This window comes from Heteronotia binoei, chromosome 18, assembly GCF_032191835.1.
Source record: "Heteronotia binoei isolate CCM8104 ecotype False Entrance Well chromosome 18, APGP_CSIRO_Hbin_v1, whole genome shotgun sequence".
NCBI classification, from domain to species: domain Eukaryota; kingdom Metazoa; phylum Chordata; class Lepidosauria; order Squamata; family Gekkonidae; genus Heteronotia; species Heteronotia binoei.
Window position 1 is genome coordinate 3,506,627 of NC_083240.1, and position 27,270 is coordinate 3,533,896.

Here is a 27,270-nt window from a genome sequence, read left to right on the forward strand (position 1 = left end):
GAGCGTGGTGCAACCCCCCCCCCCCACATATATCCTGGATAATCCAGGAAGAACACACCTTGCTTGTTCTTACCAAAAAGACCTACAAAGAGGATGTACGTGGGTAAATTGCAACACGTGAACGGGGCTAATCTCTCTGCGACTGCTAAAAGCAGGGTCGGGAGGGGGCAGTTGGCAACCCGACGCTTCCAGTCCATTAATTCAAAGCCAAGGGTTTGTCGTCTGGAGATCGGCTGTGATTTTACATCTCCAGGTTCCACCTGGGGGCTGGCAACCATTTGACGCAGCCTACTATGGCTTGGTCATAGGGTTGCCAGCTTCCAGGTGGGGCCTGGAGACCCCCTAGAATTACAGCTGATCGCCAGCGATCAATTCGCCTGGAGACAAATGGCAGCTTTGGAAGATGGGGTTGCCAACTCCAGGCCTGGAAAGACATGAAGATTTGAGGGTGGGGTTAGGGAAGGGGAGGGGCCTCAGTAGGGTACAAGGCCCTACAGTCTGCCTTCCAAAGCAGCCATTTTCTCCAGGAGAAATCACAGAATCATAGGGTCATAGAGTTGGAAGGGACCTCCAGGGTCATCTAGTCCAACCCCTTGCACAAGGCGGGAAACTCACAAATTGTTGTTGTTGTTCAGTCGCACAGTCGAGTCCGACTCTTTGCGACCCCCTGGACAAAGTCACGCCAGGCCCTCCTGTCTTCCACCATCCTCTGAAGTCTGATCAAATGCGTGTTTGTTACATCAGTAACGCTGTCCAGCCATCTCCTCTTTTGCCGTCCCCTTCTTCTTTTGCCTTCTCTCTTTCCCAGCATCAGGGTCTTCTCCAGGGAGTGCTCCCTTCTCATTTGGTGGCCAAAGTCTTTGAGCTTCAGCTTCAGCATCTGACCTTCCAGGGAACAGTCTGGATTGATTTCCCTTAGGACTGAGTGATTGGATCTCTTTGCAGTCCAAGGGACTCTCAAGAGTCTTCTCCAGCACCACATCTCAAAAGCATCTACTCTTCTGTGCTCGGCCTTCCTTATAGTCCAGCTCTCACAGCCATACATTCCTACTGGGAATATCATCGCTTTGACTATAGAGACTTTTGTTGGCAGGGTGATGTCTCTACTTTTTATTATACTGCCCAAGTTCGCCATAGCTGTCCTTCCAAGGAGCAAACGTCTTTTAATTTCATGGCTACAGTCACCATCCGCAGTGATCTTGGATCCCAGAAATGTGAAGTCTGTCATTACTTCCATTCACAGAATTTTTATTGCTGTCAGATGGCCATCCAGCCTCTGTTTAAAAACCTCCAAGGAAGGAGAGCCCACTACCTCCCAAGGAAGCCTGTTCCACTGAGGAACCGCTCTAAACTCACAAATACCTCCACCTAAATTCATAGGATCCTCACTGCTGTCAGATGTCCATCCAGCCTCTGTTTAAAAACCTCCAAGGAAGGAGAGCCCATCACCTCCCAAGGAAGCCTGTTTTAAATTAACAAATGTTTCAAATTAAAGATATATTTAGCCCAGAGAGGCAGCGGCTGAGAGATGATATGATCACCATCTTCAAGTACTTGAAGGGCTGTCCTATAGAGGATGGTACAGAATTGTTTTCTGTGGCCCTGGAAGGTAGGGCCAGAACCAGTGGGTTGAAATTAAATCAAAAGAGTTTCTGGCTCAACATTAGGAAGAACTTCCTGACCGCTAGAGCGATTCCTTGGGGTTTTTTAAACAGAGGCTAGATGGCCACCTGACAGCAATGAAGATCCTGTGAATTTAGGTAGGTGATGAGAAGGAGGGCAGGAAGGGCTGCATCAGTGCTTAGTTCTCGTGGCCCCCTCGTACACGCCCAAGAAAATGCTACTCACCACTTTGGGGTCAGGTAGCAATTTTTCTCCAGATGCTGGAGGGTGAGTCTGGTTCTCTCTGGAAGGAGGCATTTGTGAATTCTCTGCATTGTGCAGGGGGTTGGACTAGATGACCCTGGAGGTCCCTTCCCACTCTTACGATGCTATGATTCTAATACATAAGTCATGCAGCCTGGGGATCAGTTGTCATTCCGGAAGACCTCCAGCCCCCACCGGGAGGTTGGCAACTCCAGGCCGACTCCGATGCTATGCTACTCTGCCGAAGCCCCTCCGCAGGCTCCACCCCCGGAAGCTTCAGGAATTCCCCAAACCAAGGTTGGCAACCCAACCGAGTGGCGGCTCCAGGAGGCGCAGCGCGGCGAGGATGGGCCAGGGCGCCCCAGGCGGGCACTAGGACCCGGCGGAGGGAGAGGCGGGCCGGTGGGGCGGCCCCGCTCCTCCTCCTCCTCCTCCGCCTCCGCCGGCGCCATGATCAGCGCTGCAGGAGCGGCTGCGGTTGCTCTGACCCACCGCCGGGAGCTGGAGCCGGGCCAGGGCCAGCGGGCGCCCCGGAGAGCAGCTAGGCCGATGCAAGACGTGCTTGCTCGCAAGGAAGCCCCACTGCAGCGGCCGGGGCTTACTCCCAAGTCAAGGGGCTGCAAGACGCCCTAAGAGCCCGGCCCGAGGGCGGTTGTTGCATCAGCTCGGGAGGCACCGACCGAGCAAGCCCTCGCGCCCGCCCTGCAAAAGATTGCAGACCAAGGGTAGGTGCATTTCCTCGCCAGTTCTCCGGAGGGGGTCTCCCAAGGAGGTGGGCGCAGGGACGGTGGAAGAGGAAGCCAGCCCCCAGGGCGCGGAGAGTGCCGGCTCCTCTCTTGGAAGCCTCCCCCCGAGGCCAGGTGGGCTGGCATGCAGGGGAGCTGGCGTTGCCTTCAGTGTGGAAGGGCCCTTCCTAGATGCTTTGGGTGGCCTGCAGTCGCAGACCCAGGTGGCAGTGCTGGGCAGGCTTCCTCGGGAGTAAGCCCCTGGAATTGCCTTCTGGGCCAGCAGGGGCAGGATCCAGCCACAACGGGATTCCCAAGGCATTGAGCCCTAGAGGAGGAGGAGGAGAAGAAGGAGAAGATGATGATGATATTGGATTTATATCCCGCCCTCCACTCCGAAGAGTCTCAGGCTCCCAATCTCCTTTCCCTTCCTCCCCCATAACAGACACCCTGTGAGGTAAGAACATAAGAACATAAGAGAAGCCATGTTGGATCAGGCCAACGGCCCATCAAGTCCAACACTCTGTGTCACACAGTGGCAAAAAATTTTATATACACAAATACACTGTGGCTAATAGCCACTGATGGACCTGTGCTCCATATTTTATCTATAGCTCCATATTTTTATCTAGATGAAGATATTGGATTTATATCCCGCCCTCCACTCTGAAGAGTCTCAGAGTGGCTCACAATCTCCTTTACCTCCCCCTCCCACAACAGACACCCTGCGAGGTAGATGCAGATATTGGATTTATATCTCACCCTCCAGTCCAAAGAGTCTCAGAGCGGCTCACAAACTCCTTTACCTCCCCCACCCCCCACAACAGACACCCTGTGAGGTAGATGAAGATATTGGATTTATATCCCGCCACTCCACTCAGAGGGGCTCCCAATCTCCTTTACCTTTCTCCCCCACAACAGACACCCTGTGAGGTGGGTGGGGCTGAGAGGGCTCTCACAGCAGCCCAGATAAGTAGTGGCGGTCAAGGGGGCAAGACTTTGGGGTCACACCCAGCTCTGTGTTTTTCTTTCCAAGGTGCAGGTGAACGATGACCACACTCACCCGGCAGGACCTCAACTTTGGCCAAGGTAAGGAGAGGAATGTCTTTCCTCTCTTGTAGGCGCTGAGCTGGGCTTGCATCCTTGGAAGCATGATAAGACCCGACTGACTTCCATTTTTCGGGGGGGTCTGTCTGCCTCCTCCCAAACAGAGAGCCACCACCAGATGGCTGATTTTTGCACAGCCACGGAAATTTTACACAGACACGGGAAGTGCGCTTTCCAGGCAGGGACTGAGAAATGGCAGCTGCCAAAATCCCTTCTCTGAGTTAGCTGATAACAGCAAAAGGGGCTTGGGCCTGTTTTGACCAAGGAAGGTGCCTCCTTTTCAGAAAGAGAAAATAAATTTACAGTGGAAGAGATGGGGAAACCTGCTGCCCTTGGCAGAAAAGGAACCTCTCTTGTGATTTGTTCACATTGGAGTGTAGTTGCATCTTAGAGACCAACAAGGTTTTTGAGGGTAGTGTCAGGTGGGCTCTTAAGTCTGAGTCCAGGGGCACCTTTTAGACCGACAAAGTTTTATTCAAGGTATAAACTTTCATGTGCACGCACATTTCCTCAGGCCACTATATCTGAGGTAGTGTGCGTGTGCACAAAAGCTTGTTCCTTGAATAAAACTTTGCTGGTCTCAAAGGTAGGAGCTTGCGGGAGTCAAGATAGATGCAGAAGCTCTTACTGATCTCCAAAATGTGCCTGGACTCAGATCTAAGTGGTGTACTACAGAGCAGCACAGCTACCCGCTGAAACTTCCCGTGAGATTTGGCACTCCTTGTCCCATAAACAGCTGCTCAATTCAGATCCATGTCCGAATTAGGAAGGGGCCCTTGTCTCTGATGTGCATTATAAATTGCTTTGAGTTTTATCAAGAAAAGAGGACTCTGAAGAATAGAAATAAAAATCAACATTCTTCTCCACCCCTCATCCCCTAATGCGCTTGAATCAAAATATCTTCTCCCAAAATACCCTTAACTTTCAGCTTCCCAGATTAATATTTTCCATTAAAATAAGCTCCTACCAATCAAAGAATTCATTGGTTTACTCTCTTGATCAAACAGATTAATAGCATAATTATATTTGTTTACGCAGAAGTGACTTCCTGAATTCAGTGGGACTTACTCCTGAGGGAGCACGCACAAAATTGCAGCTTCAGAAAGCCTGGCTCAAATTTCAGTTTTTGCAATAGATGGTGTTTTCCAAGTGCCCCAAGACAGGTGTTTTTTTTCCTCCACCTGTTTCCTTCCAGCCATTAATTCAATCCCCCTTCCCCCTTTCCTTTCTTCAGTTGTTGCTGATGTGCTTTCTGAATTTTTGGAAGTGGCCGTACACCTCATTCTTTATGTCCGGGAAGTCTACCCCACTGGGATTTTCCAAAAGAGGAAAAAATACAACATACCTGTCCAGGTGAGAGCAAGACCTGGCTTTCAAGGAACTACCTGGCTTGTTAGCACGTATCCGAGAGCAGGAATTCTTCAATATAGACTATTATTATTCACAAATAGTAATAATGTGATTTCCAACTCTGTTTGAACAGATGTCTTGCCACCCAGAGTTGAATCAATACATCCAAGACACCCTTCATTGTATCAAACCACTGCTGGAAAAGGTGAGTCTCTAAAACCTAAATGATGCAAAATTGAATTATTTGAGAGGGCCTTTCTGCGCCGGTGATATGGTTGCCTCGCAGAAAATGGTTTTACAAACTCGTTTGGATAAACAATTAAGGAGAGTGGTCTGCATTGCTATTGTAAGTAGGATTCTATTTGTGTAATTTCTGTTCCACTCATGTGAATGCTGAGATGCTATGCTTCAGTCTTGGTGTAGTGGTTAAGTGTGTGGTCTTTTATCTGGGAGAACGGGGTTTGATACCCCACTCCTCCACTTGTACCTGCTGAGATGGCCTTGGGTCAGCCATAGGTTTCATAGAAGCTGTCCTTGAAAGGGCAGCTGCTGTAAAAGCACTCTCAGCCCCACCTACCTCATAGGGTGTTTGTTGTGTGGGGGGGAGGTAGAGGAGATTGTGACCGCTCTGAGATTCAGAATATAGGGTGGGATATAAATCCAAAATCATCTTCTTCTGGAGGGTCCAAACATCTAAAATCCTAATGGTTTAGATTATGAATGTCCCTTGTTGTTAATTGTTCTGACTTTGTCTTGAGTCCCTTTGAGAAAGACGGATTATGAATAATGTAAACTGTTTAAAACTGTCAAATAGAATTGGGGGAAGAAAATCTATGCTTCCATTTCAGAACGACGTGGAAAAAGTCGTGGTGGTCATCCTGGACAAAGAGCACCATCCGGTGGAGAGGTTTGTGTTCGAAATCACGCAGCCCCCTTTGCTGTCGATCAGGTGAGGAGACGCTGGAACTGTGCACCTTTTACTTGCCTCAGACTTTATGGGATGACTTGCAGAACCTCACTCGATTGGAGCGGTTTGCTGTGACTCATGGAAACTTTGCCCGGCGATTGGCTAAAGGCAAATAAGGTTAGGAAACCCTGCCAGAGGCTGTGCTTCACCTTGAGGCTGTTCATGTGCTTTGTGTGAACAGGAAAGTTGTGAAAGCCACTCCATACATTAGTTTGCTCTGGGGCCATTTTATCTACACTGAGACAAAAATATATGAGCCAGAGGCTAAAAAACTGTGGGCTGGCTCACGCTAACTCATCTTAGAGGGAACGCTGGTGTAGGGGTACAAGCTGATGACCCAAAGCTGCCCTCCAAGTAACTGATATGGGCCGCAGTGGCCCTTGGGGGAAGAAATTCAGGGACTACATTGGAAACCTCATCTCTCTTTAAATGCAAACCTTCAAATATCTGCAAGTTGCCGAAAGCTGCAAGGATGCAGCTGAGTCTATGTAGAAAAAGATACGTTTGTGACCAGCGGTGTCATGTGACCAGCGGCGTCATGTGACCAGCGGCGTCATGTGACCAGCCCCGTCTGGCTCCACTTTCAGCTGGGGTTCAGTGGCAACCCACTGCCAGGATTGTCCTGCTTCAGGCAGGCCTCCATGGGTAAACACTCTCCTGCAGGGGTGGAATTCTAGCAGAAGCTCCTTTGCATATTAGGCCACACACCCCTGAAGTAGCCAATCCTCCTGAAGCTTACAGAATGCCCTGTATTAAGAGCCCTGTAAGCTCCAGGAGGATTTGCTAGATCAGGGGTGTGTGGTCTAATATGCAAAAGAGCTCCTGTTAGAATCCCACCCCTGCTCTCCTGTACTGAAAGAACAAAACTATATCCATGTCCATCAAAAACGTAGCACGTCAAGGACTGGAAGCCTGCCTTCCTCATTTTCTAGTTTTCTATGTGCAAGGCCTTTTAAACAAGGAGCTTTATGTTAGGAATGCCCCGAGCTGTGCAGAGTTTTAGTCCAGACACAAGTCGGACCACTTTGGTAAGAAGGCGGCCCTGCTTTTATATACATGCTCAGCACTGCACCAGACTAAAATTCCCGTGTTTCTCCTCATTTTGTAAGAGAATAAGAAGGGCGCTTGTCCCGTCAAGAGTTTACCAGCTGCCGTAACTGACTGTGTGAATGTGTTACTGTCTCTGATTGACATCTGCCTCCTTTCTTCCCCCCCCAGCTCTGATTCCCTTCTGAACCACGTGGAACAACTGCTGCGTGCTTTTATTCTGAAGATCAGCGTGTGTGATGCAGTTCTGGATAACAACCCACCAGGTCAGTCAGCAGGAGGGAGATTCTAGCTGCCTTGCTGAGGTTTCTAGCTTTTCCTTTCTCCTCAAAGTGGTGGTAGGTAGCTGTGGCTGACACCCAATGCATCTTATTAAAAATGGAGCTGAATAGCAGGGGTTTTGTTTGTTGCTCCCCTGTCCTGCTAGCCCTCATTGGCCAGGGCACTGGTGATGTCATGGAATGTTCACAGCCACTCAAAACCAAACAGTCTTTTGTCCGGAAGGAAGGTTGCAAGGGTACATATACAATTATGGTATGGAGCCTTTTTTTAAAAAAAGGAAGTGTTCAGTCCAGAGAGAACCCTAAATGAATACGAGCCTTCTCTATTGCGGCCCCCCACTGGTGGAACCAACTCCCTGATGATGTTAGAGCCTTGCGGGACCTTGCCCAATTCCACAAGGCTTGTAAAACAACACTTTTTCGAATGGCCTTCAGCTAAAGTACAAAGCTGTTTAACATCATGGTATGGAACTTAGCACCAAAACGGTTTACAGATTGTTCAATATTTAAAGTGCAATTGTTAATGTTAATTGATCTTACTGTAATTGTCTTTAGTGTTTTACAGTTTTATTGTGGATATTTAATGTTGTTAGCCGCCCTGAGCCTACTTCGGCGGGGAGGGCGGGACATAAATGCGAAAGATAAATAAATAAATACATGTGCAGTTTTGAAACGAAAGAACCCCCTACGTTTTGCATCAAGGAAACTGTGTGTACCTAAAGAGGAATACCTAGCATGAGATGGATTTTTTCAACCAAGGAAGCCACAAAGGCCCCCCACTTTGCAAGACCTGAGCCAGGCTGTTCAGGACGGGACATTTGGAGACCATTAATTCATAGGGCTGCCAGAAGTTGGAAGCAGCTTGAGAGCCCTGGACTCACACACACACACACACACACACGCACACACACACACGTGAACCACTTGCTTCATAGCCTATTCAAGTTGCATGCAGGGAAAGCCCATGTTGAACCTTGCTCCAAATACTAAATTATTCTCCTTCCGCTTTACTGCTTAATTTAATTGTTTAATAAGAACATAAGAGAAGTCATGTTGGATCAGGCCAATGGCCCATCCAATCCAACACTCTGTGTCACACAGGGGCCAAAAAACCAGGTGCCATCAGGAGGTCCACCAGTGGGGCCTGGACACTAGAAGCCCTCTCACTGTGCCCCCCCCCCAAGCACCAAGAATACAGAGCATTACTCGCCTCAGACATAAGAGAAGCCATGTTGGATCAGGCCAATGGCCTACCCAGACCAACACTCTGTCACACAGTAGCCAAAAAACCAGGTGCCATCAGGAGGTCCACCAGTGGGGCCTGGACACTAGAAGCCCTCTCACTGTGCCCCCCCCCCCCAAGCACCAAGAATACAGAGCATTACTTGCCTCAGACATAAGAGAAGCCATGTTGGATGAGGCCAATGGCCCATCCAGTCCAACACTCTGTGTCACACAGGGGCCAAAAAACCAGGTGCCATCTGGAGGTCCACCAGTGGGGCCTGGACACTAGAAGCCCTCTCACTGTGCCCCCCCCCAAGCACCAAGAATACAGAGCATTACTTGCCTCAGGCATAAGAGAAGCCATGTTGGATCAGGCCAATGGCCTACCCAGACCAACACTCTGTCACACAGTAGCCAAAAAACCCAGGTGCCATCAGGAGGTCCACCAGTGGGGCCTGGACACTAGAAGCCCTCCCACTGTGCCCCCCCCCAAGAATACAGAGCCAGGTGTGTAGGTCCAGAAACTGCCCTTGTGCTTTCCCTCCCCCCAACTCCAAACTTAATGTTTTCCCTATGGAAGTGGTAAAACATCTAGTGGGAGTTGCAGTGGCAATGACCAGTTTACTGCCTGTCACACAGAGCTGAAGGAGTAAAGCATGGGTATTGTCCCCCAAAGGGGCACCCACAAGTTTCCCTGCATTTTGGATGCTGTGGGACACAGAGTGTTGGGCTGGATGGACCATTGGCCTGATTCAACGTGGCTTCTCTTATAACTCCCCCCGCCCTTCCTTTGCAGGCTGCACTTTCACAGTCTTAGTCCACACCAGAGAAGCTGCCACCCGGAACATGGAAAAGATCCAGGTTATTAAGGTAGGAGCACACAAGAAAATCGCAGGACCCGCAAAGGTTCATACAGTTGACCTCTTCAGAAGTAGATCGGCTTCTGGTTATCCTGAACAGCCAAGATAATCTACCGGTTCTTTATCTTATTTCAATCGATTCCTTCTTGTCCTGTAAATGCTGAACAGGATGACTGGGGGGGTGTCTTCCTTTCCTCCCAGCCTCTTCTTTTGAAGGTCTTTTTGTGTGGCTGAAAAGCATTAGCCTGTTCCCTTTCCTTCAAAGCCCATGATGCAATTGCACCACAAAGTCGGCGTGGCTTAGAAGGAGGCAGAACCAGAGGAGGTGTGGCTTAGCAGGAGGCAGAACCAGAGGGGGTGTGGCTTAGCAGGAGGCAGAACCAGAGGGGGTGTGGCTTAGCAGGAGGCAGAACCAGAGTGGGTGTGGCTTAAAAGGAGTCAGAACCAGAGTGGGTGTGGCTTAGCAGGAGGCAAAACCAGAGTGGGTGTGGCTTAGCAGGAGGTAGAACTAGAGGAGGTGTGGCTTAGCAGGAGTCAAAACCAGAGTGGGTGTGGCTTAGCAGGAGGCAAAACCAGAGTGGGTGTGGCTTAGCAGGAGGCAGAACCAGAGGAGGTGTGGCTTAGCAGGAGACAGAGGTTGTTTCTGCCACTTCTCCCAGCCTGTACCAATCTAGACTGTAAATCATGGCTGCAAGTGAGCCTTGCCAGATCTTTGGTACATCAGCTAAACCTCCACTTGGTGCATCTCACTGGCCAAACTGTCCTGTACAAGGTGGGGATGGGTGGTGGTCATTCTTGCCCCCTCGATGATCGAGTTCTCTGTTGGATGCTCTTTCTTTCTCTTCTGCGCTTTCATCTTTCTGGATTTCACTGCTGGCCTAACAAGAGGGGCAGAGGGAACAAGTTTCTCAGTCTCGTCTCTCCCACAAACTCACTCAGTGGCCTTGTAAGAGCGTGGCCAAGCATGGGGCGGTGGGTAGAGAGGGGGGAGACACAGATTCATTGCTGTTCAGCCATAAAGCTCACTGGCAGAAGTCCCTCCCAGTCTTAACTCACGAGAGAGGTGTTTCTTAGCCTAATCGTATCTCGTGGGGTCATGGTGAAGACAAAATGGTTTGGTGAAGAGACTTGGGGGAGGGACGGTGGCTCAGTGGTAGAGCATCTGCTTGGGAAGCAGAAGGTCCCAGGTTCAATCCTTGGCATCTCCAAAAAAGGGTCCAGGCAAATAGGTGTGAAAAACCTCAGCTTGAGACCCTGGAGAGCCGCTGCCAGTCTGAGGAGACAATACTGACTTTGATGGACCAAGTGTCTGATTCAGTAGAAGGCAGCTTCATATGTTCATATGACTTGTCCAAGCTGGCTGGCAGGTGGTAGGGGCTTGAAGAGCCATGCAGTATATGTGAAAGAACCGCAGTTTGGCCACCTGTCATAGACAAAACTTCCATATTGCACAATTCCGTAAACGCCATTCATGCACACTCTCACCTACCAAGGATGCGGTTGTGGCGTGCAGAGGGATCAAAGGGGTTCCGTGGGTGTGTGAACCAGCCTGGTGTGACCAAACCCATTTGCTTCCTCACCCACAGGACTTCCCCTGGATCTTAGCAGACGAACAAGACGTCCACATGCAAGACCCGCGGCTGATCCCGTTGAAGACTATGACGTCGGATATTTTGAAGGTGAGCAAAAAGGTGGCCTCTTTAGGAGAGCAGGGGGGTGTCCCCTGGGGCGGTGGGTAACTGTGCTGTCCAGGCTTGACTCCCTACACCTGGGAAACTGAGGGATACCTGGAGGTGGGATGCAGTCGGAGGGTGTCAGTGCCACTGTTGGAAGAACACACTAGAGTGAGATAGCACAGCAGGCCTTGCAGATGATGTAGCTGGCAGTGGCATGGGATTGGTGGCCTGTGATCACCTGATTACCAAGAACAGGAGGATTCTGGGTGAAGGAGTTGGACGATACTGGATTGATTTTTTTTTAATTAGCTCACAGAAATTTGGCTGATTAAGGCAAGGAAGTGTACCAAGTACACAGGACGGTGTGATTAGAAAAGCCACACGTGGGAGAGGAGTGTATAATGCCCACATTTACGTCAGCATGCTGTTTTATGTTTACATCTCTGATTCACAAAGTGTGGCACGGTGCCAAACTTAAACCAGTCTGAGCCAACTTGGGTCTGTTTTTGTACTGGCTACTTGTAACTTGGTAATGTGTGGGAAAGGGGATTTTAGTAGACCACTGATGTTCCCCCCTCCCTTCCGTATTTGGACACCTGATCAGCCCCCCCCCCCTTCTGAAATTCCCACCAGCCAAACCAGCCCTCTTTTTAATCTCATCTCTGCATTTCTTGGATATCCTTGCTAAATATCACTTGAACGTAAGAACATAAGAGAAGCCATGTTGGATCAGGCCAGTGGCCCATCCAGTCCAACACTCTGTGTCACATAAGAACATAAGAGAAGCCCTGTTGGATCAGGCCAGTGGCCCATCCAGTCCAACACTCTGTGTCACATAAGAACATAAGAGAAGCCCTGTTGGATCAGGCCAATGGCCCACCCAGTCCAACACTCTGTGTCACATAAGAACATAAGAGAAGCCCTGTTGGATCAGGCCAATGGCCCATCCAGTCCAACACTCTGTGTCACATAAGAACATAAGAGAAGCCCTGTTGGATCAGGCCAATGGCCCACCCAGTCCAACACTCTGTGTCACATAAGAACATAAGAGAAGCCCTGTTGGATCAGGCCAACACTCTGTGTCACATAAGAACATAAGAGAAGCCACGTTGGATCAGGCCAGTGGCCCATCCATCCAACACTCTGTGTCACACAGTGGCCAAAAAACCCAAGTGCCATCAAGAGGTCCATCAGTGGGGCTAGAAGCCCTTCCACTGTGCCCCTCAAGCACAAGAATACAGAGCATCACTGCCCCAGACAGAAAGTTTCAACAATAAGCTGTGGCTAGTAGCCACTGATGAACTTCTGCTCCAGATGCTTATCCATTCCCCTCTTGAAGCTGTCTTTGCTTGTAGCCGCCACCGCCTCCTGTGGCAGTGAATTCCACATGTTAATCAGCCTTTGGGTGAAGAAGTACTTCCTTTTATCAGTTCTAACCCGACTGCTCAGCAATTTAATTGAATGCCGAGTTCTCTAAGAAAGGGAGAAAAGTATTTCTTTCTGTACCTTCTCTATCCCATGCATAATCTTGTAAACCTCTATGTCACCTTTTAGTCGACGTTTCTCCACACTAAAGAGCTCCAAGCGTTTTAACCTTCATAGGGAAAGTGTTCCAAAACTTTAATCATTCTAGTTGCCCTTTTCTGGACTTTTTCCAGTGCTATAATATCCTTTTTGAGGTGCGGTGACCATAATTGTACACAGTACTCCAAATGAGGCCGCACCATCGATTTATAAAGGAGCATTATGATACTGGCTGATTTGTTTTCAGTTTCCTTCCTAATAATTCCCAGCATGGTGTAGTTTATCATAGGATCAGATGAATCTGCTCTGGGAGTGAAGGCATTGCAGAGTTCATTTCCCAGTTAAAGGAGTTCAAGGGCGGGCAAGAATTTTCCTCTGAAAACACGCTGGGGAGGACTCTTATTTCAGTAACAGAATATTTGCAAACAGCAGGTATTAATTCAAGTGGAGATCACAGTTGCCAGTATAATTTTTGCCATTCACTGGAAAAAAATTATCTTCCAAGATAAAAGGAACAGCTAGATAAGCTGTTTTCTGTATGATTAAATAGACAGTTTATTTCAAAAGAAAGTCTTGACGTAACATTGATGTTTGGAGACAAATGGCAAATCAAACGGGCAACTAATTTTGGTTTATTTGAAATGCTTGAAGGCAGAGTCAGTTTGGTGTAGTAGGTAAGTGCGCGGACTCTGCACAGAGAACTGGGTTTGATTCCCCACTCCTCCACTTGCACCTGCTGGAATGGCCTTGGGTCAGCCATAGCTCTGGCAGAGGTTGTCCTTGAAAGGGCAGCTGCTGTGAGAGCCCTCTCCAGCCCCACCCACCTCACAGGGTGTCTGTTGTGGGGGAGGAAGGGAAAGGAGATTGTGAGCTGCTCTGAGACTTTGAGATTCAGGATGGAGGGCGGAATATAAATCCAATGTTGTCGTCTTCAAAGATGAAATTAACGATTTATATTCTGCTCACCGAATTGTGAGATAATATACTGTACTGATAGCAAGCTTGTCTCGTTGAATTTTCTGTTGGACACTTCCTGTGTAAAGATTTTTTAAAGTTACTAAAATATATATCTCTATATATATTTAAAGAGGAAAGATCCTCTTTCTCCCTGAGACTTCTGAGAACTTATTTCTCTTGAATCATACATCTGTTCTAGACTGTTGTTCTACGGAGTCTCCTTATTTTGGCTCTTCAACGCAATTTTCAAATTGCCCCTCCCTGGTTTCCTATGCAGATGCAGCTCTATGTAGAAGAGCGGGCTCAAAAAGGGAGCTGAATCCAACACTTCTTGCAGCGCTGAGATCTGCAAGGGATCAACACGCAAGCAGACTCTGGGGCACCAAGACCACACGTGCCGAGACCACCCGCCTCCTCCCAGACACATGCGTGTCGATGTTTTCCAAAAGTGCTCTTACCCTGGTCTGCAGATGAGACTCCTGGAAGAACAGACTGTATGGCCATCAGTAACTTTGTGCGACTGCGTTTGGGGTGTGTGCATGTGTAACAAGTTTCTAAACCACTCTAAGGACTGCTTTTAAGTGTGGGTGGAAGGAGGTGCTGTGCTGCATTCTGTGTATTTTGTGAGCCTGAAGGGAACTCATTTATAATCCCTTTCTGGTTCTGAAGTCCCTGTTTGAGGTTCAAAGAGTCCGTGTCAATTGTGGTTGTCTAGGGGTGTCCACCTGGCCAGAACATGGCTTTTGTTTGGAGCCCTTGGGTGTTGTGCTTGTTCCGCCTAATCAATAAACAGAATATTTTCTATCAAAAACCAGTTTCAGGCGACTCCTCAAACCCAGCTCCTCCAGGGTCTGGAGAGGAAAAGAAAGGGGGCTGCGGGTAAGAAATACGTCAACAATCCTATTTATATGCATTTACTTGGAAGTAATGGGACGCATCTTGATCTAGGTCTGTTTTGCAAGATGAAAACCCCATCTCCGTCTGAAGGACCTCGAAGAGCAGGAGGTGGGAGAGAAGGATTGTTTAATCATGAATTTATTTAGACATGGACACAAAATGCGGCGATATTTGTTTACAAAACCAAAATGAACACACAGCAGAAGAACTGAAACAAAAGTGAAGCAACTGTGCATGATAAACGGAAATGAAAACCTTTGTAGTTTCTTATTTTATAGGATATTGGAATGTCTTGTGTTCATCAATATATTCGTACAAAAAAACAGTAAGATCTCTGACTGCACAATACCACCGTGCTGGACAAACAAGTTTTCTTGGTGCAGATCAAAGGGAGGACTTTCAGTACTCAAAGTACTGTTTTCTTTGAAGACTACATAGCAGTTTGGTAAGAATTAGGATAACGTTGTACATGGTGACCCTCTTTGCATATGATTTTTGGGATTGTACCTTTTAGCCGCTGTAGTATGACACCTGGCACATTTCCCATAAGGTTTTTAGCATTGGTTGACTTTTTGGAGCATGTGCCAATTTTGAGGAACTTGCATAGAAGTCTCAAGATAACACAGGTATGCCGCCTTTGCTTTTAATATGTGTTGGGGTGTTTTATATGTCTACGGTATTCATGTTTATGGTATTCATATTTATTTGTCGGGATGCTGATTAGTATCGGCTTTTGAGAAAGCAGAAGACATGAAACTTGGCTGTAATTAGCTAGCAAACGTGTTGGGGAAGACGGATCTTCCTTCTGGAACCAGTTGGAGCTGAACTTCATTTTGTGGGGCAGTACGGAACAGTGACTGTGTTACTTTACTGAAAAATAACCCTCTGATCTACACCAAGAAGCTTCTGACATTATTTATTCAGCACTGCGGTATTCTGCAATCTGATATGTTATTGGATTTTTCTATGAGTATATTCGATGAACACAAAGCATTTTGATATATTATAAACGAAGAAACTAATGAAGGTTTTTATTTACAATGTTTATTTATTATACACAGTTGCTTCGTTTGTTTCAGCAAGATTTATTTAGACATGGGTGCAAAACGCTGTAAGAAGGGCATTCCTCCCCATCCCAGAGGCAGTCTTTTTCAATATGCTGGACTTTGCTCCTTGTTCAAAATATAAAAACAAGAAAGATACTGGTCACCAAGTGCTGAGAGACACTTCAGTGGTGAATGAAGAGGATGCACTGACATAGGGAAGAATTAACAGTAATCATAAAGAGCTCTCCTGAAATCGTAGTATTCTGTTCTCCCTCCGTCTCTCCCTAACCCTGCAATGGCAAAGTTCTCATGCCTTGAATAGCAGACTGATTCATTCATAGCCATGACAGGAAACGGCTTCTCCCAGTGGCGTTGTTGGCCATCTTTGAAAGGAGAGCCAACTGGGGTAAAAGCTCTCTCTGGCACTTCTCCCCTTTTGCTCCCAGAAACCAGCTCAATGCCCATCCTCCATCCCTCCTTCGATCTGCTCCACAAGCTCCAAAGTTAAGCATCGGTTGGGTTTAAGAGCCGGCAGACGCTCTGAGTGAGGCTGCGGGGTGCCAACGGACACCTCCAAAGAAAGCAGAGGATGTCTAAAATTGCAAAGGCAACTGGAGTGCAAACGGAAAGGGGCGGGGAGAAGACTTTGCCCACCAATTCCACAAGAGGTCGAAAAGCGCTGCCCAGGGGGGCTCGATCCAGTTTCCCCTCCTCAGGAGGCCACCTCTGGGCCAATGGTGATACTGCTGTTGGTTACACGGACACCGTACCAGCCCGCCCAGAACTGAGTGTCTTGGCCCCCGTGTTGAAAATAGATGTAGCGGACGCCGGAAGGGTAGTTGTGAAAAGTGTGAGTCATCTGAAAAAGCAAAGGGGGGAAAGATTGGATTTCATCAGCTTTGTTCTAGCCCATGTCATATTCCAAACTAGGAGACACAGGGTGAGAGATCATAAGAAGTCATGGGGTGAGAGAAACATTTACATATTTCTGCTCTCAAAACTCCCCCTGCAATATTTTATAACCTTCTTGGCAATCCCACCCACCTCTCTGGGACTTCTTCCTGCCGCTACCTCATTCCCTAGTAGGACATGCTCACTGGACTGGAAGAGAGGGGGAGAGACACCCCCTCTTTTGGTTAATTCAAAAAGACACATTTTCCTAACACCTGGCCAGCCTCCCAGGCATGCCAGAATGCCTTCCTTGTCCACAGGTGGGCAGCTTTGCCTGCCTGGTGCCAGTTTGGTGTAGTTGTTAAGTGTGCGGACTCTTATCTGGGAGAACCGGGTTTGATTCCCCACTCCTCCCATTGCACCCGCTAGCATAGCCTTGGATCAGCCATAGTGGTTAAGTGAGCAGACTCTTATCTAAGAGAACCGGGTTTGATTCCCCACTTCTCCACTTGCACCTGCTGGAATGGCCTTGGGCCACCCATAGTGGTTAAGTGAGCAGACTGTTATCTGGGAGAACCAGGTTTGATTCCCTACTCCTCCCCTTGCAGCTGCTGGAATGGCCTTGGGTCAGCCATAGTGGTGAAGTGAGGGGACTCTAATCTGGAAGATCCGGGTTTGATTCCCCCACTCCTCCACTTGCAGCTGCTGGAATGGCCTTGGGTCAGCCGTAGTGGTTAAGTGCGCGGACTCTTATCTGGGAGAACCGGGTTTGATTCCCCACTCCTCCCTTTGCAGCTGCTGGAATGGCCTTGGAGCAGCCATAGTGGTTAAGTGTTCGGACTGTTATCTGGGAGAACCGGGTTTGATTCCCTACTCTTCCCCTTGCAGCTGCTGGAATGGCCTTGGGTCAGCCATAGCTCTGGCAGAGGTTGTCCTTGAAAGGGCAGCTGCTGTGATAACCCTCTCAGCTCCACCCACCTCACAGGGTGTCTGTTGTTGGGGCAGAAGATATGGGAGACTGTGAGCTGCTCTGAGTCTCTGACTCAGGGAGAAGAGCAGGGTATAAATATGCAATTCTTTTTTCATGACCAGCCCAAGAGCCCCACTTTAAAAAAAAAAAAAAAGCATTTAAAATATCTTGGGGATCTAAAAGTGACTTCCAGAGCAAAATGCAGAAGTGACAGAAATTTAACTGTGAACCTAAAAACCCAACAAGGCCAGCAGTGACCTTTTCACACATTTGATGCACCCCAACTCAGAAAGGATCGATTGGGCCAGCAGTGTCCTCACCTCACGCCATTCTGCATCGCTCCACTGTTCGATCATCACCTTTTCTGGGTCAAATTCTGCCAGGACGATGTAGTTTGCAGAGAGCAGCCTGACGTTCAGTTTGTACTGGCAGCCACAATCAAACCTGGCGGCATACCTGGGTTCGGGTGAGAGGGAGGAAAGCATCAAGCACGGAGCTGTTACATATGCACAAGGCCATACGGGGAAGGGGCCTCCCTCTGAGAGCCAGTGGGTAAGTGTGCGGATTCTTATCTGGGAGAACCGGGTTTGATTCCCCACTCCTCCACTTGCAGCTGCTGGAATGGCCTTGGGGCAGCCATAGTGGTGAAGTGTGCGAACTCTTATCTGGGAGAACCGGGTTTGATTCCCCACTCCTCCACTGGCAGCTGCTGGAATGGCCTTGGGGCAGCCATAGTGGTGAAGTGTGCAGACTCTTATCTGGGAGAACCGGGTTTGAAGAAGATGAAGACATTGGATTTATATCCCGCCCTCCACTCCGAAGAGTCTCAGAGCGGCTCACAATGTCCTTTACCTTCCTCCCCCACAACAGACACCCTGTGAGGTGGGTGGGGCTGGAGAGGGCTCTCACAGCAGCTGCCCTTTCAAGGTCAACCTCTGCCATAGCTATGGCTCACCCAAGGCCATTCCAGCAGCTGTAATTGGAGGAGTGGGGAATCAAACCCTGTTCTCCAAGATAAGAGTCCGCACACTCAACCACTACACCAAACTGGCTCTCCACTGATTCCCCACTGCTCCAGTTGCAGCTGCTGGAATGGCCTTGGGTCAGCCATAGTTGTTAAGTGAGCGGACTCTTATGTGGGAGAACCGGGTTTGATTCCCCACTCCTCCCCTTGCAGCTGCTGGAATGGCCTTCAGTCAGCCAGAGCTATCGCAGGAGTTGTCCTTGAAAGGGCAGCTTTTGTCAGAGCTCTCTCAGCCGCACCCACCTCACAGGGTGTCTGTTGTGGCGGAGGAAGATAAAGGAGATGCTGAGCCCCGCTCTGAGACTCTTGAGTGGAGGGCGGAATATAAATCCAGTGCCGTCCTTCTTCTCCTCTCTCTCTCAGGCCCAGCATCAGACAGCGGAACACAGCAAGAGCAGTTCCGCCCTGCTCTAGTTCCAGCCAGCCAGACATCCTGAACTTGCCCAAGTTGCTGTCGCCAGGGCCAGAGGGAGGAGACAGCAAGCAGACATTCTTCTGCCTCCTGCATCTGACTCACTGGTTGGTCTTGAGCTACAGACATATCTGCGCCCCCCCAACATCCATCTCAGGTTTTTCTTCATTTCCTTTACATTCAGGTAGCTGTGGTGTTGGTCCGAAGCAGCAGAGCATAGTTTGAGAGGTGGAAAGAAAGCAACTTTAAATGCGTTTCCCAAGCTGCTGGCTGGCTTGGCAAAGTGATTTAAAGAGACAAATGCCTTCTCCAAGGTGGCTGACGGGGTGGTGGAGGCTTCAAGAGCCACACAATATGTGTGAAAGAGCCACATGTGGCTCCCGAGCCACAGTTTGGCCACCCCTGCTCTAAATGATGCCTGCCATTCAAACCCCTCAAAAAAGCCCCAGCAAAGAAGGAAGCCTTGCGGTGCCTCCTTAAGATCTCTGTGGAGGGCTCCCTCACATCTTCAGAGAGCCCATCTCACAGAACCGGAGCCACAAGGGAAAAGTCTGAGGTTCAGGCCAGTGCTGGATAGGCCACCCTAAGCAGTGGGATGGCCAAAAGATCGCTGCTTGCCTTAACATAAGCTAACCCTCCCCCCCGGCCCTACTCACCAATCCTTCACGACGATATCTGGCTTGGTCTTGTCCATCAGCTCGGCCCAGTAGCCCTCCTTCTTTAAGTCGATGACTTGGGACTTCATGCAGGGCCTGAGGACAGATCAGAAGATGATGATGATATTGGATTTATATCCCGCCCTCCACTCCAAAGAGGCTCAGAGCGGCTCACAATCTCCTCTACCTTCCTCCCCCACAACAGACACCCTGTGAGGTGGGTGTGGCTGAGAGGGCTCTCACAGCAGCTGCCCTTTCAAGGACAACCTTTGTCAGAGCCATGGCTGACCCAAGGCCATGCTAGCCGCTGCAAGTGGAGGAGCGGGGAATCAAAGCTGGTTCTCCCAGATAAGAGTCCGCTCACTTAACCACTATGGCTGACCCAAGGCCATTCCAGCAGCTGCAAGTGAAGGAGTGGGGAATCAAACCCGGTTCTCCCAGATAAGAGTCTGCTCACTTAACCACTATGGCTGCCCCAAGGCCATTCCAGCAGCTGCAAGTGGAGGAGTGGGGAATCAAACCTGGTTCTCCCAGATAAGAGTCCTCACACTTAACCACTATGGCTGACCCAAGGCCATTCCAGCAGCTGCAAGTGGAGGAGTGGGGAATCAAACCCGGTTCTCCCAGATAAGAGTCCTCTCACTTAACCACTATGGCTGGCCCAAGGCCATTCCAGGTGCTGCAAGTGGAGGAGTGGGGAATCAAACCTGGTTCTCCCAGATAAGAGTCCTCACACTTAACCACTATGGCTGACCCAAGGCCATTCCAGCAGCTGCAAGTGGAGGAGTGGGGAATCAAACCCGGTTCTCCCAGATAAGAGTCTGCTCACTTAACCACTATGGCTGACCCAAGGCCATTCCAGCAGGTGCAAGTGGAGGAGTGGGGAATCAAACCCGGTTCTCCCAGATAAGAGTCCGCTCACTTCACCACTATGGCTGATCCAAGGCTATGCTAGCGGGTGCAAGTGGAGGAGTGGGGAATCAAACCCAGTTCTCCCAGATAAGAGTCTTCACACTTCACTACTACACTAAACATGTTCTCCAATCATTTGACTCCCCTCCCCCCCCATGATAAATGCAGGAGGGAGCCGAAGCAGAAAGGGAGACCTGCTGGTGCCCCCAGGAGAGATCTTGCAATTACTGCAGCAACATGATCTCTTCTTCCCTCTTCATAACCCTTCAGCGGTTTTTCATTTTGGCAGCTGTCAGTAACTGGAACGGAGCCCTTGCATAGCACTTGCTCTATTTAAAGGTAAAGGGTAGTCCCCTGTGGAAACACCGGTCGTTTTCGACTCTGGGGTGACGTTGCATCATGACGTTTTCACGGCAGACTTTTTTACTTTGCCTCCCTGGAACAACGGTGAGCAGTTGAATCCACATGCATTGGGGATGGCTGCATACCTCTGAACACCTGAGTGAAGGGCAATAGTACAAATGGACTTCATACTTAAATTATAGACCGCTGGAAGCCTGTGGGGAGGGGTCACAGTTCAGAATTTCTTGGTGTGCTGAAGGTTCCAGGTTCAACCTCCAGCACCTCCAGTTAAAATGACCCAGCAGTAGGCGACACGAAAGTTTGCTACCTGGGAGACCTTGGGGAGCTGCAGCCAGTCAGATGAGACAATACTGATGGACTAAGGTTTGGATGGATTCAGCTTCATATGTTCATCCGGGGCTTTTTTTGAGCAGGAACGCACAGGAACACAGTTCCGGCTGGTTTGGCATCAGGGGGTGTGGCCTAATATGCAAAAAAGTTCCTGCTGGGCTTTTTCTCAAAAAAAAAAGCACCCTGCATTCATGTAACATCAGGCTGGCCAAGATGAGTACCAACGCTGGACTAGATGGACTCTGGGCCTTAACCCTTGATTAAACCATGGCCTGTTCTCAAAATGGCTTCCTTCCCCTCCACCCAAATCTCAATAGCTTTGCATGGCCACTGCAGGTGTATGAGGGGTCCATTTTTGTCCTGGTCCCTCTCCAGTTTGATGTAGTGGTTAAGTGCGCAGACTCTTATCTGGGAGAACCGGGTTCGATTCCCCACTCCTCCACTTGCAGCTGCTGGAATGGCCTTGGGGCAGCCATAGTGGTTAAGTGAGCGGACTCTTATCTGGGAGAACTCGGTTTGATTCCTCACTCCTCCATTTGCAGCTGCTGGAATGGCCTTGGCCTTGGGTTAGCCATAGCTCTGGCAGAGGTTGTCCTTGAAAGGGCAGCTGCTGGGAGAGCCCTCTCAGCCCCACCCACCTCACAGGGTGTCTGTTGTGGGGGAGGAGGATAAAGGAGATTGTGAGCCACTCTGAGATTTGCAGTGGAGGGCAGGATATAAATCCAATATCATCTTCTTCTAAGTCTCCCCCTCCTAAGTTATTGGTTCTTAAATATAAAACTCTGCCAAAGGGGGAGTGTAGGGGTGCCACTTTTCAGGTGGGGCCTGGACATCTCCTGGAATTACAATTCACCTCCAGGCTACAGAGATGAATTCCCCGGGACAAGTTGGCAGCTTCAGACTCCAAGGTATACCATACAGGTGAAATTTCATAAGGTGAAATTCCTTCTGCACAGTCACCCCCAGATCTCCAGGAATTTCCCACCCTAGAGTTGGCAACCCTAGGGAAGTGCCATCTGGTTAAGAACTTTTGGCACTCAATGCCATGGGTCCCATTTTAAAAAACAACAACTGGAGCATCTAAAATCCTGTTGCATTATCTTGCTTAGTCTTAATGTTTTGTGATAGGAAATGAGTTTCAAATAGCTGTTCATCCTATGGAGTGTTTCTTACCAGTTCTGACTGGTGTTTATCACTGCGTAGAAAAGAAATGCTCAAGAAATCCAGAGCCAAGGATCTCACCCATAAGACGTGACAAAGTATTTCTGAATGGCTGGCTGGGGAAAGTTTCTCCCATGAGCTCCAGGCAGATCTTCCACCTTCCACTCATCTCCTTCATTGGAGTCGATTTTCCAGTGCTTAAAACTATCTGTGGGAAAGGAAGTTAAGGAGAATGGACAGGATTGGATGAGAGGTTAATCTGGCTGGGTGGGTGGCGGGGGGGGGACAGGAACAGCTAAAGATGCTGGAGAATTTGGGGCAAAGTCTCCGTTCCCTTAAAAGGGAAGGCAAGTGAGCATCTGAACACAGCGGTTACAGGACAGATGAACAGCTAAATTTGAGTCCAGCAACGCTTAGAGACAAACAACATTTTCAGGGTAATAACTCATCCAAAGATATCGGACAAAGGGAGATACCCTCGAACTACCAGCACGACTGAAAGGGACCTGAAGTTTTAATCCTATTTATTCTTAAAATTTCACCACATTCACAGACTTGTGGCATGAATTGCCACTGAAGAGTGCAAGCAGAAACTAAAATATATCACTTGCCTTGGAATGCATCACCCAGAAAGCGACAAAAAACCCCACCCTTTAAAACTGCTCTCTTTGGGGGTTTTACGCTCTGTATCTATAGTGGTTAATGGACATTCAGTCTCACTGAGGAATTCTGGGAACTGCAGTTCTAGGGATTGCAAATGGAGGTTCTCTGCATCTCACTACAATTCCCAGGTAGATAGATCTAAGTGGGCGGCCGTGTTGGTCTGAAGCAGTAGAACAAAGTCAGAGTCAACTAGCACCTTTAAGACCAACAAAGTTTTATTCAGAATGTAAGCTTTTTTATGCATGCATACTTCTTCAGGCAAGGGGATCTCCTCGTCTGACGAAGTATGCATGCATACGAAAACTTACATTCTAAATAAAACTTTGTCGGTCTCAAAGGTGTCATTTGACTCCTACTTTGTTCTACAATTCCCAAAATCCTTTAGGAGAACCGGAGTCAATTAGCTGGATCTAAAAGTAAGGCTGAATTCTACACCTCAAAGAACAAATAAATAAAGTAGAGGAAAACCCAGAGCCCTAAAAATTCTATTTTCAAGTACATAATATATTCACAGGAAAAGAGCAGCAGAAGCTAACATATAACAACACACTCAGTTCCTGAAAGAAAAGAGAACTCAAACTTTGCAAAGCATTCTATTCTAGAAAGGGACAGAGCAGGTTCTTTAAAATGGTTACATTTCTGGTTCTCTTGCCTATATTTATAACGGCTTTTCTACACTATAGACTTAAGGAGTCTCCCACAGATATGCTGGGAACAGTAGTTCTTTAGCTATTGCCAGCATCCCCCCCCACCAAACTACAGTTCCCATGATGCTTTGAGAAGACAGCCAGCTCGGTTAACCTGGTAGAAAACGAATACACACACAAACCATGTTGACTGCCTTTTAAATACGTTCACTCCAGATTTGTTTCCCTCTCAGTTCTGTCTGTTTCCAGAAAGTCCAGTTTTTTCACATTTCAGAACACACACACAGCAGGGGGAAGCCATTCATGTTAACAAGAGCCAAAGAATCTCAGAACATTTTGATGAATTAAACATTTGCTCCTAAATATATTAGTTATTTTCTAGTATAACTGCTTACAAACTCAGGGGTGGCGTGCAGCCCCTAAGAACAAAAAAAAATTGGACGTTTAGTCAAATTAAAAGAAATATTAACCGATTTTGATTTGAGTGATATTCCGCTCCCTCTAAAATACTCTTTGCCAGGAGAAAACTGCCAGTTCAGGAAAGAGTATTCCAGCCTACCCTCTTTTCTTGAAATGCTCATTTTCTATAGGCAAGGAACAGCTGAGTTATGGGGAGGGGAGCATCCAAATTTGAGACACTCCATCCTGCACTCTGAAAGGGTATGGTCCTAAGGATGCTATCCTCTGCGGTTGATGGACTGGCCACTCAGCTAGGAAAAAGGGTTGGGTGAACCGGTTTTAAATCTGGAAGGAGCGTTTCTTCTTTTTCTTTTAAGGACCCACCTTCAGCCGCAGGATTTTTGATTAGGTTCCTCTTCAGAATGCAAAGGAAGTAGAAAATCTTCCAGTCGGGGACGCTCCTTTCCTGCCCCCTGGGAAGGTGGCCCTCCCGCTGGCACTTGCGTTTCCACAGGGTGGGCACATCCACCAGGTCTCGCCACTGGGAGCAAACCAGCCGGCAGTTGCGGATCAGGTCCCTGCCGGGCACCAGAGAGAGCAAGTGCAGAAGGAGGTCTTCGGGCAGGTCTCCGATGTGGACCATCCTCTTTCCTGCCTTCCCAGAGGCCTGAGCTGCCTGCCAGAAAGAGGTTAGAGAGGCTGAGGCCCTCCAGAGACATCCAGCAGTGCTGGAGGCTGCGAATCAGTGCAAAAAAGTAAACGCCAAAATACAAATTGCTTCCTATCAGGGGATCCCTGGGAAAGTGTCCTGGGAGTTCTAACCAAGCTGCACTCATCTTCATAAGTTAGACATAACACCCCTGTGAGGGAGGCAGATGAGACGAGCGCTGCAGAATCAGACCAGGAGTCCATCCGATCCACTCTCCTGTTTCACAGATTGCCTGTCGTGCCCCAAAACCAAGAGCGTGAAAGCTGATTCCGACAGCCCTGCAAGGTAGACTAGTGTGGTTATTGCACAGCTAAAAAAGGTAAAGCTAGTCCCCCTGTGCAAGCACCAGTCGTTTTCGACTCTGGGGTGACGTTGCTTTCACAACTTTTTCACGGCAGACTTTTTACGGAGTGGTTTGCCATTGCCTTCCCCGGTCATCTACACTTTCCCCCCAGCAAGCTGGGGACTCATTTGATCAACCTCCAAAGGATGGGAGGCTAAGTCAACCTGGAGCCAGCTACCTGAACCAGCTTCCGCTGGGATCGAACTCAGGTCGTGAGCTGAAAGCTCCGACTGCAGTACTGCAGCTTTACCACTCTGCGCCACGGGGCTCTTTACTGCACAGCTAGCCAGGCCCATTTTCATGGCAAGAAGGAAGCAATTTGTGAAATTCTCCTTATTCTTAAACCACGCTTCAGTAGTAGAAGACGACATTGGATTTATACCCCGCCCTATACTCTGAATCACAGAGCAGTCATAATCTCCTTTACTTCCCCCTCCCCCCACAACAGACACCCTGTGAGCTGAGTGGGGCTGAGAGATCTCTGCTGCCCTTTCAAGGACAACTCCTGCGAGAGCTATGGCCAACCCGAGGCCATTCCAGCAGCTGCAAGTGGAGGACTGGGGAATCAAACCTGGGTCTTCCAGATAAGAGTCCACACACTTAATCACTGCACCAAACTGTGCCAGAGGAGACATAACTTACAAGGAAAGGTCCCCTGTGCAAGCACCAGTCATTTCTGACTCTGGGGTGACATTGCTTTCACAATGTTTTCAGTGTAGTTTGCCATTGCCTTCCCCAGTCTTTTACACTTTCCCCCCAGCAAGCTGGGGACTCATTTTACCGACCTCGGAAGGATGGAAGGCTGAGTCAACCTTGGGCCGGCTACCTGAATCCAGCTTCTGCTGGGATCGAACTCAGGTCGTGTGAGCATTGAGTTCAGATCACAGCACCGCTTAGGAGGCAGGCACACTTTTGTCGATCGTTCTCACTCTCTTGCAAAACCAGCCGAAAGCCCTTCTAAAAGGCAGCCCCTCTCCCCGCTTGCGAGGCAAAGTGCTGCAGCAGCCGACGATATTCGGATTTCTCCCCGGGTCAACCTGAAGCCCCTCTAGCAGAGGGAGGGAGAGATCCGCGCGAGGGCGCCCCAGGCAGGCGCTTCTGGGAACTGCAAGCCGGAAAGAGACAGGAAAGCGAAAGCGGCCGGGCCTGGCCTGGCTGAATGGCAGCTCCCACCCCCGATGCAGACGCCCCCGCCCTCGACTCGCGCGCCAAACACCTGCCTGCCTTGCAAAAAGGAGCCGCCGGGCGTTTCACCTGCGACCTGGACCCGGGTTTACCCAGTCGTCGGAACCGCCCCTTTGCAGCGGGGCGGGCTCAGAGGGCTTCGCTTGCAAGGGGCTGCTGCCTGGCCTGATCTCCTCCCCGCTCCCCCCTTGGCTGCCGCCCTCCCCCACCGGGGCTCACCTGGGCTGCGAATGGAGGCAGGCAGGCAGGCAGGCGGGGAGAGGAGGCGCCTCCGCAGGCCGGGAGGAAGGCGAGGCCGGCCCGGGGGAGGAGGAGGAGGAGCCGGTTCTCCCGCGGCCTCCTCCTCCGGGGCGGAGCGGCCAAGGCAGGCGGCGTGGGGCTTTTTCCTGCCACTCCCGGACCTGGCGGGGGGCGCTCGAGGGCCAGGCATGCTTGCAAAGCCGCGCCCCGCTCCTGGGCTGGAGGCGTCTCCTCGGGAGTCAGCCTCCCCCCGCAAAAGGGCCGAAAGCCCGCTGGCACGTGCCGCTTTCCCCGCAGGGGCTCCCGGGGAGGCCAGGAAGGAAGGCCCCCGCCGCCCAGGCCAGCCCGAACTTTTCGAAAAGTTCTCACTCTCGGGGAGTTTAGCTACACATCCGCAGTATGCCGGTGTGTTTCTCGTTTAGAATTGTGCATCGGTGTAATTATTTGTATTTGACATGCTCAGAATAGGGACATTGGCTGCATATCTCGTTACATGTGCTTGACCCCTTTTCGCTATATTTTATTGTATTCCTTTTTCCTATGGCAAACTGGAATGATGGTCACATGTTAAAAAGTAAATTAGGTGGCAAGTACATCACCGTCCAATGTATTCTCTTTTAGCTGTATTGACACCCTCAAACAGGGCCTTTGCTTGCTTATCCCATTACATATATTGAACCCGTCTCCCATTGTCATTGACGGACAATCTCCCATTTTGACGTACTGGTGTTTTGCTGCTTTCGCATGATCATGCTACTCAGATCAAAGGTTTGCTCAACTTGTTAATTTTACTATTCTGTCATTGTACCATTTTGCATTCTAAACCACTGCCTACCAG

At 49.3% G+C, this 27,270-nt stretch overlaps 2 protein-coding genes across 6 annotated transcripts; one reads left to right on the forward strand and one right to left on the reverse strand.

Moving 5' to 3' along the window:
- Positions 1–1,732: 1,732 nt before the first annotated feature.
- Positions 1,733–14,395, forward strand: MAD2L2 (mitotic arrest deficient 2 like 2). Of its 3 annotated transcripts, none has more exons than XM_060258701.1 (9): positions 1,733–1,890; positions 3,628–3,680; positions 4,933–5,051; positions 5,182–5,253; positions 5,897–5,997; positions 7,234–7,328; positions 9,364–9,437; positions 11,014–11,106; positions 13,862–14,395. In XM_060258701.1, exons 2-9 carry the CDS (start codon positions 3,641–3,643, stop codon positions 13,901–13,903), a joined length of 636 nt encoding a protein of 211 aa, XP_060114684.1. In that variant the 5' UTR covers positions 1,733–1,890; positions 3,628–3,640; the 3' UTR covers positions 13,904–14,395. The 3 variants fall into 3 exon arrangements, with proteins under 3 accessions (XP_060114684.1, XP_060114682.1, XP_060114683.1); XM_060258699.1 differs by having other exon boundaries at positions 1,733–1,760; XM_060258700.1 differs by lacking the exon at positions 1,733–1,890 and adding an exon at positions 2,183–2,591.
- Positions 14,396–14,601: 206 nt separating this feature from the next.
- LOC132586699 (F-box only protein 6-like) lies at positions 14,602–26,543 on the reverse strand. Of its 3 annotated transcripts, XM_060258762.1 has the most exons (7): positions 26,412–26,524; positions 25,834–26,112; positions 24,340–24,631; positions 22,328–22,454; positions 19,481–19,576; positions 17,709–17,844; positions 14,602–16,386 (listed from the first exon to the last, which is right to left on the reverse strand). In XM_060258762.1, the coding sequence occupies exons 2-7, from the start codon at positions 25,876–25,878 to the stop codon at positions 16,240–16,242; spliced, it is 843 nt and encodes a 280-aa protein (XP_060114745.1). In that variant the 5' UTR covers positions 25,879–26,112; positions 26,412–26,524; the 3' UTR covers positions 14,602–16,239. The 3 variants fall into 3 exon arrangements, with proteins under 3 accessions (XP_060114745.1, XP_060114746.1, XP_060114747.1); XM_060258763.1 differs by lacking the exon at positions 25,834–26,112 and having other exon boundaries at positions 26,412–26,543; XM_060258764.1 differs by lacking the exons at positions 25,834–26,112; positions 26,412–26,524 and having other exon boundaries at positions 22,328–22,450; positions 24,336–24,634.
- Positions 26,544–27,270: the final 727 nt, after the last annotated feature.

Coding starts and splice junctions, on each gene's coding strand:
- LOC132586699 (XM_060258762.1), bottom strand. CDS start 25,878: ATGCTCACACGACCTGAGTTCGATCCCAGCAGAAGCTGGATTCAG. Junction 17,845..19,480: donor GATATCGTCGTGAAGGATTG/GTGAGTAGGGCC, acceptor ACCCGAACCCAG/GTATGCCGCCAGGTTTGATT. Junction 16,387..17,708: donor GCGATGCAGAATGGCGTGAG/GTGAGGACACTG, acceptor TTGCTTTTTCAG/ATGACTCACACTTTTCACAA.
- MAD2L2 (XM_060258701.1), top strand. CDS start 3,641: ATGACCACACTCACCCGGCAGGACCTCAACTTTGGCCAAG. Junction 3,681..4,932: donor GGACCTCAACTTTGGCCAAG/GTAAGGAGAGGA, acceptor TCCTTTCTTCAG/TTGTTGCTGATGTGCTTTCT. Junction 9,438..11,013: donor AAAAGATCCAGGTTATTAAG/GTAGGAGCACAC, acceptor CCTCACCCACAG/GACTTCCCCTGGATCTTAGC.